The sequence below is a fragment of the Podarcis erhardii genome (assembly GCF_964252035.2).
Source record: "Podarcis erhardii genome assembly, chromosome: 4".
NCBI lineage: Eukaryota > Metazoa > Chordata > Lepidosauria > Squamata > Lacertidae > Podarcis > Podarcis erhardii.
The window spans coordinates 26988202-27002173 of NC_138508.1; the positions used below are offsets into that span (position 1 = coordinate 26988202).

At 46.0% G+C, this 13972-nt stretch overlaps 1 protein-coding gene across 6 annotated transcripts; it reads left to right on the forward strand.

Annotated features, from left to right (window-relative positions):
- The first annotated feature begins 340 nt into the window (after positions 1 to 340).
- LOC309340450 (uncharacterized protein) lies at positions 341 to 11193 on the forward strand. Of its 6 annotated transcripts, none has more exons than XM_081859219.1 (8): positions 341 to 409; positions 2251 to 2525; positions 3243 to 3278; positions 4340 to 4355; positions 4684 to 4750; positions 6468 to 6594; positions 8531 to 8615; positions 10950 to 11193. In XM_081859219.1, the coding sequence occupies exons 4-8, from the start codon at positions 4340 to 4342 to the stop codon at positions 10964 to 10966; spliced, it is 312 nt and encodes a 103-aa protein (XP_081715345.1). In that variant the 5' UTR covers positions 341 to 409; positions 2251 to 2525; positions 3243 to 3278; the 3' UTR covers positions 10967 to 11193. The 6 variants fall into 6 exon arrangements, 4 of the variants coding, with proteins under 4 accessions (XP_081715345.1, XP_081715347.1, XP_081715346.1 ...); XM_081859221.1 differs by lacking the exon at positions 341 to 409 and adding an exon at positions 1026 to 1128; XM_081859220.1 differs by lacking the exon at positions 341 to 409 and adding an exon at positions 1154 to 1326.
- Positions 11194 to 13972: the final 2779 nt, after the last annotated feature.

Here is a 13972-nt window from a genome sequence, read left to right on the forward strand (position 1 = left end):
GCTTTGCCAGGCAGAGTCTGGACCTGGACAGTTGGCCAACACCATTGAAGGGTCTTTCCCTTCAGAACCCGCTCACCTTTGATGCAGTTCAATAAAAGCTTTTACTTTTACTTTCAGAGGTATTTGGATGGCACACCAGCAGAGAAGGGCTTCTGTCCCCATGTCCACCATGTGGGCCTCTCCTAGAAGGCATCTGGTTGGCCATTATGGAGAGCAGGGTGTTTGATTCAATGGCCCTAATTTAGTCTCTCTTACTACCTCCTTATGCCCCTTTGGCTGTTCCTAGAGTGCAGCCTAGACATTAGGTCTGCAGGAGCTCCCCCAGCAACGGAAGATGTGGTCACAGTCCCCATGGCAACAGCTGTTTGCATCGCTGTGTTCTATTGAATCATGTGGAGACTTGGGACAGGTTGGTATCAGTGGTGGGGGTGGGTAATAAGCAGCAGAAAGCATGCAAGAAGGAGTCAAAGGCAGAGAGGGAGAGGTGGAAAAGCATCCTCTGTTGCAGGCTGGGAAGCAGGGCAGAGATGTGCCTCTAAATCCACAAATCTACTTTGGCGGGGACGACTTGCCAGAACCTTTCCCTGTTGGTATTCTCCAAATTGACTTTGGAGGATACTGACTTCTAAATCTATGAAAAAAGGAAGGTTTAAAGTTTGGACATTTTCACCTGCCAATACTGTGCTAGCCACCTTTAAAACCAACCACCCAACCAACCAACCAACCAACCAAGCGATAGCCTTTCCAAAGTAATCAGATGAGCAGCTCATTGTAAATTCAGTGGCGACTCAGGTTGCGAACGTGATCCGTGTGGGATGCACGTTCACAACCCACAGCGGTGCGTCTGCCACATGCGGGTTGCGATACAGTGCTTCTGCGCCTGCGCGACCCCCAAAACCCGGAAGTAACCCATTCTGGTACTTCTGGGTTTCAGCGGGTCTGTAACCCAAAAAACCGCAATCTGAAGCATCTGTAACCCGAGGTACAGAAAATATGTTATTATGATTAACAGTTATGTTTGCTATAAGCTTTGGGTCTTTCCCATTCTTGATATGAATATATTGAAGATGGTCATGGAAGGGCAGCCAAAATGATCATGGGACTGGAACAACTCTCTTATGAGGAAAGGTTGTGACTTTTTAGTTTTGGAAAAAAAACAACCAGTAAAGGGAGGCATGATAGAATTGTATGGTATTACGTTTGATGTGGAGTATTGGACAGAGACTTTATCCTTCATAATACTTGAACTTGGGGCCATCCAATGAAGCTTGAATGGTGGGAGTTTCAGGATGAACAAAAGGCAGCACTTCTTCACACAAAACACAGGTAAATACTGCAATTTGCTGCCTCAAGGTGTAGTCATGGCCATCAGCTTGGTTGGCTTTGAAAAAGGTTTAGACCAGGGGTTGTCAACCTGGTCCCTACCGCCCACTAGTGGGTGTTTCAGGATTCTAGGTGGGCAGTAGGGGGTTCTATGGCACAAGCTGAATCCTCCTTCCATCGAGCACTGGTGGGCGGTAAGGAAATTTTACCGTCAAGAAAGATGCATTAGTGGGTGGTAGGTATAAAAAGGTTGACTACCCCTGGTTTAGACAAATCCAGGAGGATAAGGCTGGGTACCTGTCCGTGGAGGGTATATTTTGCCTCCACTGTTGAAGGCAGTAATGCTTCTGCAAACCAGTTGACGGGAATTGCAGGTGGGGAGAGCACTCAGCTCCTGTTTTTGGCTTCTCATTGGTATATGATTGACCACTTTGAGCACAGGGTGCTGCACTAAGATAGCCTTTTGGTCTGATGCGACAGGACTCTTATTACTAACAAAAACAACAATGTAAGCTAAATCCATCTAGCACCTGGCGACACATCAGAATACCATACCCTCCAACATGTCCAGGCCCAAAACCAGGCCGCATGGCTTCTGAGCAAGTCACATGACCTGCGAGAGATTGCAGCCCCACCAAAAGTGCTTTTTTTCAGGACTGTGTGCTTCCATGAGAGCACAGCACCCAAAAACACACATTTGGGGGTGCTGTGTGAGATCATGGCCTTGAAAAAAGCACTTTTGGGGTGTGAGATTGTGGCATCCAAAATGGCTGCTGGTTCTCACATGAAAAAATGGGAAGTCCCGGTTTTCCCAGGACAGTTGTGGAGTATGGAATACTTTTTTTAGTAAGTAGACTTATATATTACTTTTTCAAAACCTTCCTTCTTATATAAACTCTCCCCTTTCTTTCCTCGCTCTCACCCAAGGAAGGCCCTCAGAAATTTTAGATCTTGGGGCAGCTTGCCCTGAGGGCTGAAGATGGCCCTCTGAAAACAAAGCCTCAGGCCAAAATCCTAGACGTCCCCAAGACATCTAGTTGCCGAAATTCACCACCTGGCTGGAAACATAATTGTGATTCCTAGAAGGAACACCGTTTCCAGAGCTGGTTGCTCTGGCAACACATACCTTTGAAATGGGATTAGAGGACGGAGGATTGGATCAACATGCTTGGCCAGGTGCAAGATAACCAACAATTTAAGAGGTAAGAACTACGTCTGTTGTCCTTTATCCCAATATCAATGCTCATTGGTGTTGGGGTGAAATGTCATGTTTGTATTAAATTAAACTTACTTACAACTTACCTTTCCTCTGCTCTTTCCAGACATGGTCTACAATTTAAAGCTCTGTGTCTGAGCAGACCCCCATTTTTTTTAATATATATTTTTTCCTCCAGAGCTTTCCTTGCAAAAAACCCTCCACTCTTTAAAGCTCAACTGGCGCAAATGGTAATCCTCATAAAATCCGAATTGACGTTTGTTCAGATTAAGCTTTCAAGAGTGGGTTTTGGAAGGGAAATCTGGGGGCAGAATAAAAATGTTCAGACACAGACTGCACACCTCTGCCGGGAAATATCAGAGGGAAAGGTAAGTGTGGATAAGTCGTTTGTGGTCTCAGATTTCACTGTGCATTAGTTAGCCAGCTTATTTATTTCTATATGCTGCAAAGCTGCGGGAAACTATTTGATTTAGTAGATCTGCCAGCATGAAAGTTTCCGCCATAAAGCACTGCCACTGCTAAGGGGAGGCGGGAGGAAATGCAGCAATTCATCTCAGAAACAGCTTGTTGTTTTAAACCAGTATAAAACAGATATGTGTTTTAGTGTAGATCTGCCTAGAAGAATATCAGAGCTGGGCACAGAGACGGGAGTGATTTTGTCAATGCTTTTAACACACTCTCCCTACCCTCTGTCTCTCCCTAGGCGTACATCAGAACGTAGAGGCACAGTCCCAGGCAAGTTGTCAAGTATTTGTGCTCTGATCAGTGCTGACAACAGAATGGGGGGGGGGGCGGTTTGGGGCATGGCAACCTCTGTGCCTTTATCCCAGGAGAGCTAGTAAGCATCACCTAATCTCTTTGGCTACTCTGTGTAAAGTGCAAACAGCAGTGTTGTTTTTAGCACAGTGGATCCTCAGCTGGCCTTGGGGCTTTGGCAAATCCTCAGCCTTGCCACCCTCTGAGGCTCGTTCTGGCTCTGATGCTTTAGAAGAGGGGCCAAGAACCTGTGGTTTTTCAGATGTTCTTGGGCGACAACTCCCGTCATGACTGACCATAGGCCATGCTGATAGGGGCAGGTGGGAGTTGTCATCCAGCCGCATCTGGAGTTCTGCAGGTTCTCCATCCTTGCTTTTGGAACATTTACTGAATCCTAGCCTACTTTAAGGCAAGTCGCGTTGGCGTCACCACCACCATTTCCATTTCCCATTGCTGCCTAGGGTGTTTTTTAAGAGAAGGAGAAAGGCGGAGGCAGAGGTAGAAATCTGATAGGGCTTCGTAGAACAAAGCCAGGGCAGTGTGTGACGAGGATTCTGGCCTGCCTTATTTCTACCATCGCAGACAGTGGAAATTTAACTTGCTGGATTGATGGGCACTATTTAAATGGGCACTATTTATCCACATTTCCTCATGTCTTGCTTTCTCCCAGGGAAAACCACTCTTTAGTGCTCAATTGGACCAAACAGCAATTTGGGTTTTCTCCAGATTGACGTATGCTCCTATATATCACTAAAGGATGGGTTTCCTCTGGGAAAGCAGCCAGGCCAGGGGAAAACCACTCAGGCCCATGCCTCAAAAGCACAGGTCAAGTGGAAAACCACTTGGACCCAGGTATTCTAGGCACAGGACAAATGTGGGCAAGCAAGCCCTGACTTTTGAAGGAGAAGGGGTACGTTGTCTAATGAAGAGAGATGGTGACGTTCCCCCAGGCACTGGGAATTACAAAGCGCCAAGATATTTCCTTTAATATTCTCTCTGACTTTAATATTCTCTCTTACTGTGTTTTGGTAAAATTGCAGGCAGATGAAGATGTTGGACGGTGGGTGAAAGACCCTGTGTGAGAGGCAGGGAAGGGAGGGTCTCCCAGGGTGAGAGGCAGGGGAAGGAAAGAGATGCTGCAAGGCGAGAGATGGGAGGGTGCATCCTTCTCTGTATGGGATAAAAATTAGGATATACTGGTGAGATAGTATTTCTCTCTCTCTCCCTCCCTCCCTCCCTCCCTCCCTCCCTCCCTCCCTCTCTCTCTTATTTTTTTGTTTAGATTAGTTTGTTGTTTTATTGTATTGTGAAAAGTCTTAATAAAACTTTATATATAAAAGGCCCACTAACACAAATACATGTAAATATATTTAAATACTTCTCTTCAGTCTTATCTCCTAGGCTAGAAGAGCTGGCTAAATGCAAAACCGTACATCCACGTTATAAAGCAGACAGGTGAGGAATAAAGTGACCAGATTTCAGACAAATAAAAATTCACCCTGGATTGACGGATTTGTTTACAATGACCGAATTAACTCAGTATGCACATATATGAGAAAGGGAACGGCATGCTAAAGCTGGACAACCAATTTTATTATGTTGCAACACAGTTTCAGAGCAAGATTCGCTGTCCTTTAGATCTTTTTTTTTTATGCTACCCTTCAATGATTTCTCCAGGGTGGTTTACCAGAAGGAATGAAGGAATTAAAATGTAAGTGCAATATTAACTATAAACTAAAAACCACAAAAAAGCAGCATAATACAGCAGGAGGAAAAATGTGCCTAAAAAGCTCAGGAGAATCAAAGCCTGGCAGGGCAATAAGTCTGGTGCTTGTTGTTTCCCCCAGGACGAAACAGTCCTGTGATCTCACCATTGTAGGGCCATAGCTGGCGGTATCCAAATCCACACCTAGAATGTGTGCATTACAGTCCAGGGTTCTTGTGCAGGAGCTGGGGAGGCTAGAGCAGTGATGGGAGCTGCATGCCCTCCAACATTTTTCTGATGAAAATTGATTTTGGTCAGGACTGCATCAGGGGAGAATACCGTTGATTCCCCCTCCCTCCTTGCCTGCCGTGATCTTACAATTATCAGCCCTTCCAGAGGTTGCTAATGCCTGTTACCTTACCTGTATTATAAAATGCATGAGCAGTAGATGCAAACAATCATTTCAAGGCTGCTTCGGACTAGATGCATGCCCTCCAACATTTCTCCTGTGAAAATAGGGACGTCCCATTCCATAATGATCACTTTACTATTTATACCCCACACATCTTACTGGGTTGCCCCAGCCACACTGGGCAGCTTCCAACATATATTAAAACATAATAGAACATTAAACATTAAAAAAAACACCTTCCCTATACTGTACAGGATTGCCTTCAGGGGTCGGATAGCGCTATACCCTCCAATATTTCTCCAATGAAAATAGGGACACCCTAAGAAAAATGGGACATTCTGGGATCAAATCAGAAACCAGGACGGCTTCTGTCAACAACTTTGTCAAGATTTTCCCTTTGGGGAGTATTGCAACCCTACACTTGGAGGGTCTGGAGTTGGGCCCTAAGATGCAATAACTAAACAATGTTATCTGTCCTTTATCTGTACCGACTGTACAAAAGTCAACAAGAATTCAGTAATTGCAGCCAAAGAAAGCAAATAACATCTGTACAAAACTGAACTGCAGGCTCTGCCTTACAGCTATTCAAAGCCCCCAGCCTCAAAATGCAATTGCATCCTGAAAATTGCAGGCACACAACTGCAAAATGCAGTGACACCATTTGTCAAGGAACACAAGTCTCTTGAGACATTTCCTCCTAGACTTTGATCTTCTTGGAGAGATAGGAGCTGCAACTGCATGATTTCTTCCTCGGCCACTAAATAGCTGGTGTGTGTAGGAGGAGACCCAGAGAGCTAGATCAAATCTTGATGTGGGCCTTATCTGTGCTGTAGGCTGGGGAGATTCCACACCACTGATCTAGTTCTTTTAAAAGGAGGGGGGAAGCATTTATATTGCAGGCATTGCAAAACCATGTGGCAAGCTGTTCCACAGGCTGTGTATGAACTATTTCCTTTAATATGCCTTACGTTTCCTGTCATCAATTTTATTAGATGTCTGAGAGAGACATAGTGTCTCATGCGTTGCTGCTGTTTTCCTTTTGTTGGCAAACCCAGGCCCACCGCTGAATGGTTCGTGACAGAAGCAGCTCTGAGGGCGCAGGCATCACCCAGGTTGAAGGAGCTGGCACGGCCTCGGCCTTGCCCAGCTGGCTGGGAATTCCACCGTTCCCCTTATTCTGTGGTATGTAAGTCCTTCACTAGCCTGCCTCCTTTTCAGCCCATCTGGCGTGATTGCCCCAAATGCTTCCCTGCGGTTGAGATTCCACACGATGGTGTAGCTGCTCCATGTTGGCTCACTGTGTACAGACATTTGTGGCAGCCTCATACCCTGTTGCTGTAACATTTGAATAAAGTTTCCATTCCCTCTCTATAGCAGGGATTGGGAATCTCCAGACCATGAACAGGATTTGGCCCATGAGGCTTGAAATATACTCAGAGTCCAGAGTGGATTTCATGCTCTTTATTCAGCTCATAGTGGTGAGGAGGAATGGAAGTTCCCCCAGAATGTCTGCTTTATATACATTATTTACACAATGGGCCCCACGTGACTGGCTAATTCCGGGATGCTCCTGTAGTCCAATCAGGTTGCGGATTCACTTCCACCTGGAGCTGGATTGGGTGGCTCCTGTGGACCAATCAGACTGCTGCATTCTGAATCCTGTTGTTCTAGGACCAGTCAGACTGCTGCATTTTGGATACTATTCAACTCAGTACATAACAAGGCTGTTCCTCAAAAACCACATCCACCTCCCCGACACCTAGCATGGTCAAGTGCTTCCACTCCAAAACATCAGCTGCTGCTATCAGGGAGAGAGACAAGCCGATGTCGCCATGATGAGTCCACTTCCTGTGCCACAGGTTGGCTACATATGCAGTAGAAATCCACAGAGCAATGAGCAGAAGCATTTTTACGTGCAGAAATCACCAAATCTTTGCTTCTGATCATTGGCTTTTGGGTTGCCCTCCATATACTCCAACTTGTACCCCTCTTCTGTTGACCTTCCACTCTCAGCTCCATGCCACCTGCCAAACTATCCTCATCTTGTCATGCCACTTCCTTCCCTTCCATCCAGTGGCGTAGCGTGGGTTGTCAGCACCCGGGGCAAGGCAAGTAATTTGCGCCCCCTAACCCTGTATTTGCACCCCCTAACCCTATCCCTAACCCTAATCCCCAGATGTTGCGCCCGGTGCGGCCGGCACCCCCTGCACCCCCCACGCTACGCCACTGCTTCCATCCGTTCAATTGGTCCACCACACCACCTCTGCCTCCCCTGGTTCTTGCTTGTGTACTCTTTGCTGCGTGAATATTATTACATTGTCTCTCCTCATGATCCTGCTCTCCTTCATCCAGCCTCTTCTTCATTCCTGAATCCTAATATGACAGGGATGGGGTTCTTGTGGCCCTCCAGAAGGTACCAGACTCCAATTCCCATCATCCCTGGCCATTGGCCATGCAGGCTGCAGCTGATGGGAGTTGTCTTCTAACAAGATTTGAGTGACATCGGTTCTCTATCCCTGTGACAGAGCAGATTGTTCAACGGGTTTAGCAATCATTCTCTGTAGTACTGGCATTAGGGTTGCCATATCTTGAAGAGCAAAAAAGAGGTCAGCCCGAGCCACTGCCAGTCAGAGCAGGAAAAAGAGGTGTGTGAATGTGCCTACACAACCCTACACAAATCCAGAGTAGAGTCCCTAAGACGGTTGGTTGACGTCTTGTACGCCTCCTTCCAGCAACTCATGCAGCCAAGCAGGTGCCAAACGCATTGCTTTGCTTCACTTTGGACCACATCAGTGAGGCCGAGAGGGGGCAGGTGTTGGCATCTGGGCAGCGCAGGACCTCCATACACAGGAGGCTTGCTCCCCAGGGTGGTCACTTCAGTGCTGCTAATGCAGTGGTTTGACTTCACCCCCAGAGGCACACTCCATTGTTCCTTAAGACAAATGGATGCCAACAAATAGTGAACCTCGTTGGGCATAATTTTTGGAGAGCTGCTGCAAGGGGAATTTGATTGGCTGCTCCTTCGTGCCACCTGCCACCCTCTCTTTGCTTGTGTGCAGTCCTGGCGCACAGATGTAGAGCATCCATGGAATATGACATCCTTCTCTCTTGTCTTCAGGTGACTCAGGCAGCAAAGAATGCCGTAGCCTCAGAGAGGCTACTTGCTCTAGCCAAGCCAAGGCCACAAGCCACAGAAGCAAACAGTAAGCCTATCCTTTTCTTGGTTACCATTCTGTGACAGGTTGAGGGGTTATGCTTTTCCTTGCTATTAACCCCCCTTATTCATTCATTCATTCATTCATTCATTCATTCATTCATTGAATTTCTCTATTGCGTTTATATCCCACCTTTTTCTCCAATGAGCTCAGGATGGCATATCTGGTTCTCTCCCATGTCAATTACTCCCCACAACAACCCTGTGAGGTAGGGCCAAGAGGAAGCAACTGGCCCAAGGTCACCCAGTGAGCTTCATGGCTGAGTGAGGATTTGAACCCTGGTCTGCCATGTCCTTGTCTGACACTCTAACCATAACACCACATTGGCTTTCTTGTCCATTTCCAACTTTTTGTACAAAAGTCCCCTACTCTCCATCCCCCCCCCAAAAAAATTGTTTAGAGTGCACCAAAACATCATACTTCGTTCAACTGCTTTGGGAGTTTCTTGGCTCTTTTCCAAGGACTCCTCTGTTGAGCCAAGATTTAGGAAAGAATCAAACTGAGGAAGGAGCTTCCCATTTGCGTGGGCAGGCGGAGTCCCCCCAACCCCAGGCGACTCCCGAGTGAAATAATGACTCAAGACAATGTGCTATGGGATTAAAATTGGCCACAACTTTATTAAGTTTCAGATGTAGGGAGACCTTGGCTCAGGCATTGGGCGTTTATCCTTCCCAGTCCCCAGCTGGGGATCTGGGGGACATCAGGGTTATCCAGAATGTGTGGGGATTGGGCTGGCTCTGGAGAACATATGTTCAAGCAGAGAGCTCGCCCCCTGTTTCGCCGCCGTCGCAGGGGAGAGCAATGACAACTTCTCAGCGTATGGCCAATGCCTCCCCTCAAGACCCCTTTAATGGGGAACTCTGGGATCGCCACCGCAAGGGGGCGTGGATCACCGCTTCATCCCCCCCCCCATTTAGGGAAGATAGACTAAAGGATTTCGCCCAAGGCCTGAAACCACCCAAGTTGTGACATTTTGCTACGGGGAAGTCAAAGCCTGCCAATGCAGAAAAATTCCTTTCTAGCCATTCAACAGTGACCATGACGTAGCAGCGCCCACGTACCTGTGGAGAAGAGGTTAACCTGCAAAAGAAGGCTTAACTGAGGGAGGGCAGGGTGGGAAAAGCTCTGGAGCCAACTGATGATTCCCAGGTAAGATCCACCTTCTGTTGTGTGGACAGGGTGGTCCCTCCCCCTACCTGGCCGATCCTCTGGCAATGCCTCCCCAGGCAGGATTGGGCAATTGGCTGAAGTAGGTGGAGACCTCCAGGTATCCAGTCTGGGGAGGGCGAAGCCAGCAGCCCGTACTGCCAGAAGCCGCATGGGATCCAGGGGGCTGTGTGCAACCACACAAAAGGCGACCCCCTTTTGATGTGGGGAGCGGTCATTGTTTCCCAGAGCTCAGAAGACACAGAACTTTACAAATCATTGTGAAAAATCCTTAGGACTCAAAGGACAGCTGTGCAGGCAGAAAGTGGAGAAGGTTTTACAATGGTACCCTGGGTTACAGACGCTTCAGGTCACAGACACTTCAGGTTACAGGCTCCGCTAACCCAGAAATAGTACCTCGGATTAAGGACTTTGCTTCAGGATGAGAACAGAAATTGTGCGACGGCGGCAGCAGCGGGAGGCCCCATTAGCTAAAGTGGTGCTTCAGGTTAAGAACAGTTTCAGGTTAAGAATGGACCTCCGGAATGAATTAAGTACGTAACCAGAGTTACCACTGTATAAGATGTTCCAGAGCAGGCCCTTTTTGAAACCAATGAAACTTAATGTTAAGACATTTGTTATTAATTTTAGTAGTAGTAGTAGGAAGAGGGAAGGCAACACTCTCACTCTGGCCACACCATACATTGAAAGCACTCTGATACCACTTTAAACAGTCATCATGGCTTCCCCCAAAGAATCCTGGGAGCTGTAGTTCATTAAGGATCCCGAGAGTCATCAGGAGACTCCTAGCCCCCTAACAGAGTTCCCTGTGAAGATGGACTGATTTGTAATTCACTCTGTTGATTGTAACTGTGAGGGAAATAGGGGTCTCCTAACAGATCTCACCGCAGCACCATCCAGGGAAGCTGTAGCAATGTTGATATTGGGAGGGTGTCTCCATGGCTCTGCCCCACCAGCTTGGCTGTTGCTGCCTAAGGGGAGACATGACAAAGCCAGCCTTCTCTTGGCACTATAATGCAGATGAGATAGCTCAAGTCCTCTCTAAAGGCTGAAAATCTGAGAAGTTTTGCTGATTGTGACCTCATTGCATCTTCAGGAATGTGTTGCTGCCCCTGAATTCAACCCCAATCTAACACTTCTGGTTTGCTCTTGCAGCAAAATCTGGAAAGTAAATCCAAGGAGTGGTTGTTGAATTTGTGAAGCTTGGCAGACTCTCTGAACTTCAGATCTACATCTTAGGCGGTGGCAATCCTTACCAAGTTTCTGAGGCTGCTCTTCAGTATTTACCTGGTCCTCACATTCTTGAACCATCCTGGGAGAGTAAAGGCAAAGTGGACATTATTCAGCCTTGACATTGACCAACTTGAGGAAGTGATTAAAGTATCTTGCACCCATCAAATATGTAAACTGGGAATGATGTTTCATCAGTTTGGGAGGCTCCAGTCTATTGCTTGGTTGAGTAATATTTTGGGCCCACTATTTCCCTAAGTTGGGGGGGGGGGGAGGGCCTAGCTCTTATCACAACTTTGAGAAGTTCCTATGTCTTGCAGGGTCAACATTATTTCTTTTTCTATTTAATGCTTCTAAAGCACTTCCCCGCTAATGTTTTTCAAGCGGTGCACAACAGAAATATATATTTAAAAACATGAGTGATATTCAGCTAAGTTTTACTCAGAGTAAACTCATTGAAATGAATGGACCTAACTTAATCTTGTTTATTAATTTCAATGGGTCTCCTCTGACTAAAACTTAGTTTCGTATCATCCATCTATCTATCTGAAAAACTGTAGAGATCTAAAAACATGGATCTTTGTAAGCATCACATTGCAAAAATTCCACATAGTATGCTGTTATCAGTTTGTGGGTGCCTGGACCCCGCCCAATCTAATTCCTGGGTGCCACACACTGGATTTAGCATGTTAAAATACAAACCAGGAGCTAGCCTGGTAATGACCCTCTAAAGATGAGTCGTTAGGGGCACAAAGGGAATGGCTCTTTTCCAGAGAGCAAGTGGGAGAGGCCCTTCCCACAACTCATAATTAATTAGAAAGACAAAAGCCTTTGCAGTAGCATTTTTTTTTAGAGTTGGAAGGAGAGGAATTGTATTTGGGATTGTAGTCGGGGATGCTGTGGGCTGGAGGAAAAACAGTTGTGTCAGCAAGCTAGAGGGGAAAACGGCAGTCTGTTAAAACGCAGCAAGCTAAAGAGGAGGATCAGAGCCACGCTTGATCTCTTTTTGAATCCAAGGCTGCAGCAAGGGGAGAAACAGGACCCTCTCAAAGTGTTCATGCCTCAAACCCCTCCATCGCAGGCTCAGGTTGTATATATGTGCAAATAAACCATATATCCTGAAGACGCCGCATTCTCCGCTGTGCCTTATTTCCAAGAGGAAACAGGAACCCTGGGCAAGCGCCTGGAACCCTGGAATCTCACACCTCTCGGAGACTGGGGTGGTGTGTGACAATATATATATATATATAATCTGAGTCGCTCTCCTTTAAAAGCTAGGCTTTCAATTGCTGCATCAAAGCAAAAATGCTAGGTGCTTGTCAGAGTGCGAAAGGAAACGGATTCCAACTTTGCCTTTAATTGAGGTGATTTGGGGTGAGGGAGCTGCTCTCCTTTACTTCTAACACCAGCCATGTGGTGTAGCCAACGCTGTCTTGATAATTAACTATGGTGTGTGTGTGTGTGTGTGTGTGTGTGTGTGTGTGTGTGTGTTTGTGCTAACCTTTTAAACTGGGGGTTTAACTCTGTGACATTGGGGTCTTTATAAAAACAATTGCTGAGCTCCATTTGTCATTAATGTTTATGTTTGGAATTTGGTCCTTCCTATTATAAAGATGACTCAGGTTACACTCAGAAGCCACTTGGGACTTTTATTTCTATTTATATAGTAGTGATGATTCCTCTGTTTGCATCTATAGGCATAAATGGGTACATTCAAATCTTATGCAAATCCTGACCCTCCTTTCCCTGTTTTAGGCAAATTTAACGGGTCTGTGGAAACTCGGTTGTAATAGCAACCCGCCCGCCCCCCGTTCCTCTTCCCTCTTTATTTTATTGGATGGATGCAGACAATGAACAAGAAAGAGCTTTTGGATGAGAAAACAGCCACAGATGGCATTTCTGCAGGAAACTATCTTGTGGGGCGAGGAGCCTCTCCAACATTTACAACTTGTTCCTTTGTATGCTGCTAGTTCTGCTGCGAAGCAGCTGGCCGATGTCCTGAGGAAGAAAAGACAACAACTCCCTCTATCAATGGCAGGTTTTAGGCTAGAATGGAAGCAGTTGGCTCCAATGGAACTTTGCCTTTGGGGTGGGATGGTGCCAGGAGTGCTGTACAATTAAAGGAGGAAAGAATCACACACACACCCGGCCCCCTGCTTCTCCTGAGAGTTACAGACACAGAGATAAGTGAGGGATGGAGTAGATGATTCATTGGAAGAGATGGGGGAGAACCAGGCTTCAGAAAGACAATCTGCTAAATAATCTGTCACTCAAGCATTCAAACTGAATAAAATTTCCTCCACAAAGGATAGCATTCTAGGGTAAGATGAACCTTCATTGCCTTCTTGCCATATTTTTTTAAAAAATATTTTTTATTTGGTTTTACAAGTATATATTTATAACAATACATCCATTCACATCCACATTTACAGATTCCTCTGAATCTCTGGACTTCCCACCTCCCCTCCAGGGGTCCCATATTTAAACCTTTTCTGCTGCATCTTTTCCCATAATCTATATTTTCTGTAACTCCATTGTCTCCATAGTATTTGCTACATTATGAGTGTTATTGCAATCCTGCTAATGTTTTCATCTGCTCACAGTGGTCTCCAAGATAAATTATAAATTTTCCGTGTTCTTTGTTGAAGTTTTTTGGTCTTCTTGGTTTCCCATTCAGTTTTGCCATTTCAGCATGGTCCAACAGTTTAATTTGCCATTCTTCTCTGGTAGGGACTTCGTCCACCTCTAGGCTAGTAGAGCCATGTGGCAGTTGTCGCATACATAAAAAGTCTTTTCTTCTCCCTTGGAATATCAGCACCTATAATTCCTAATTAAAAAGTCTGGGGTTTTTTTGTTTGTTTTGTTTTTAACAAAAGTTAATTTGAACATTTCCCCCCATCACATTATATATGATTTTATTATTACCTTACAAGACCACCACATATGAT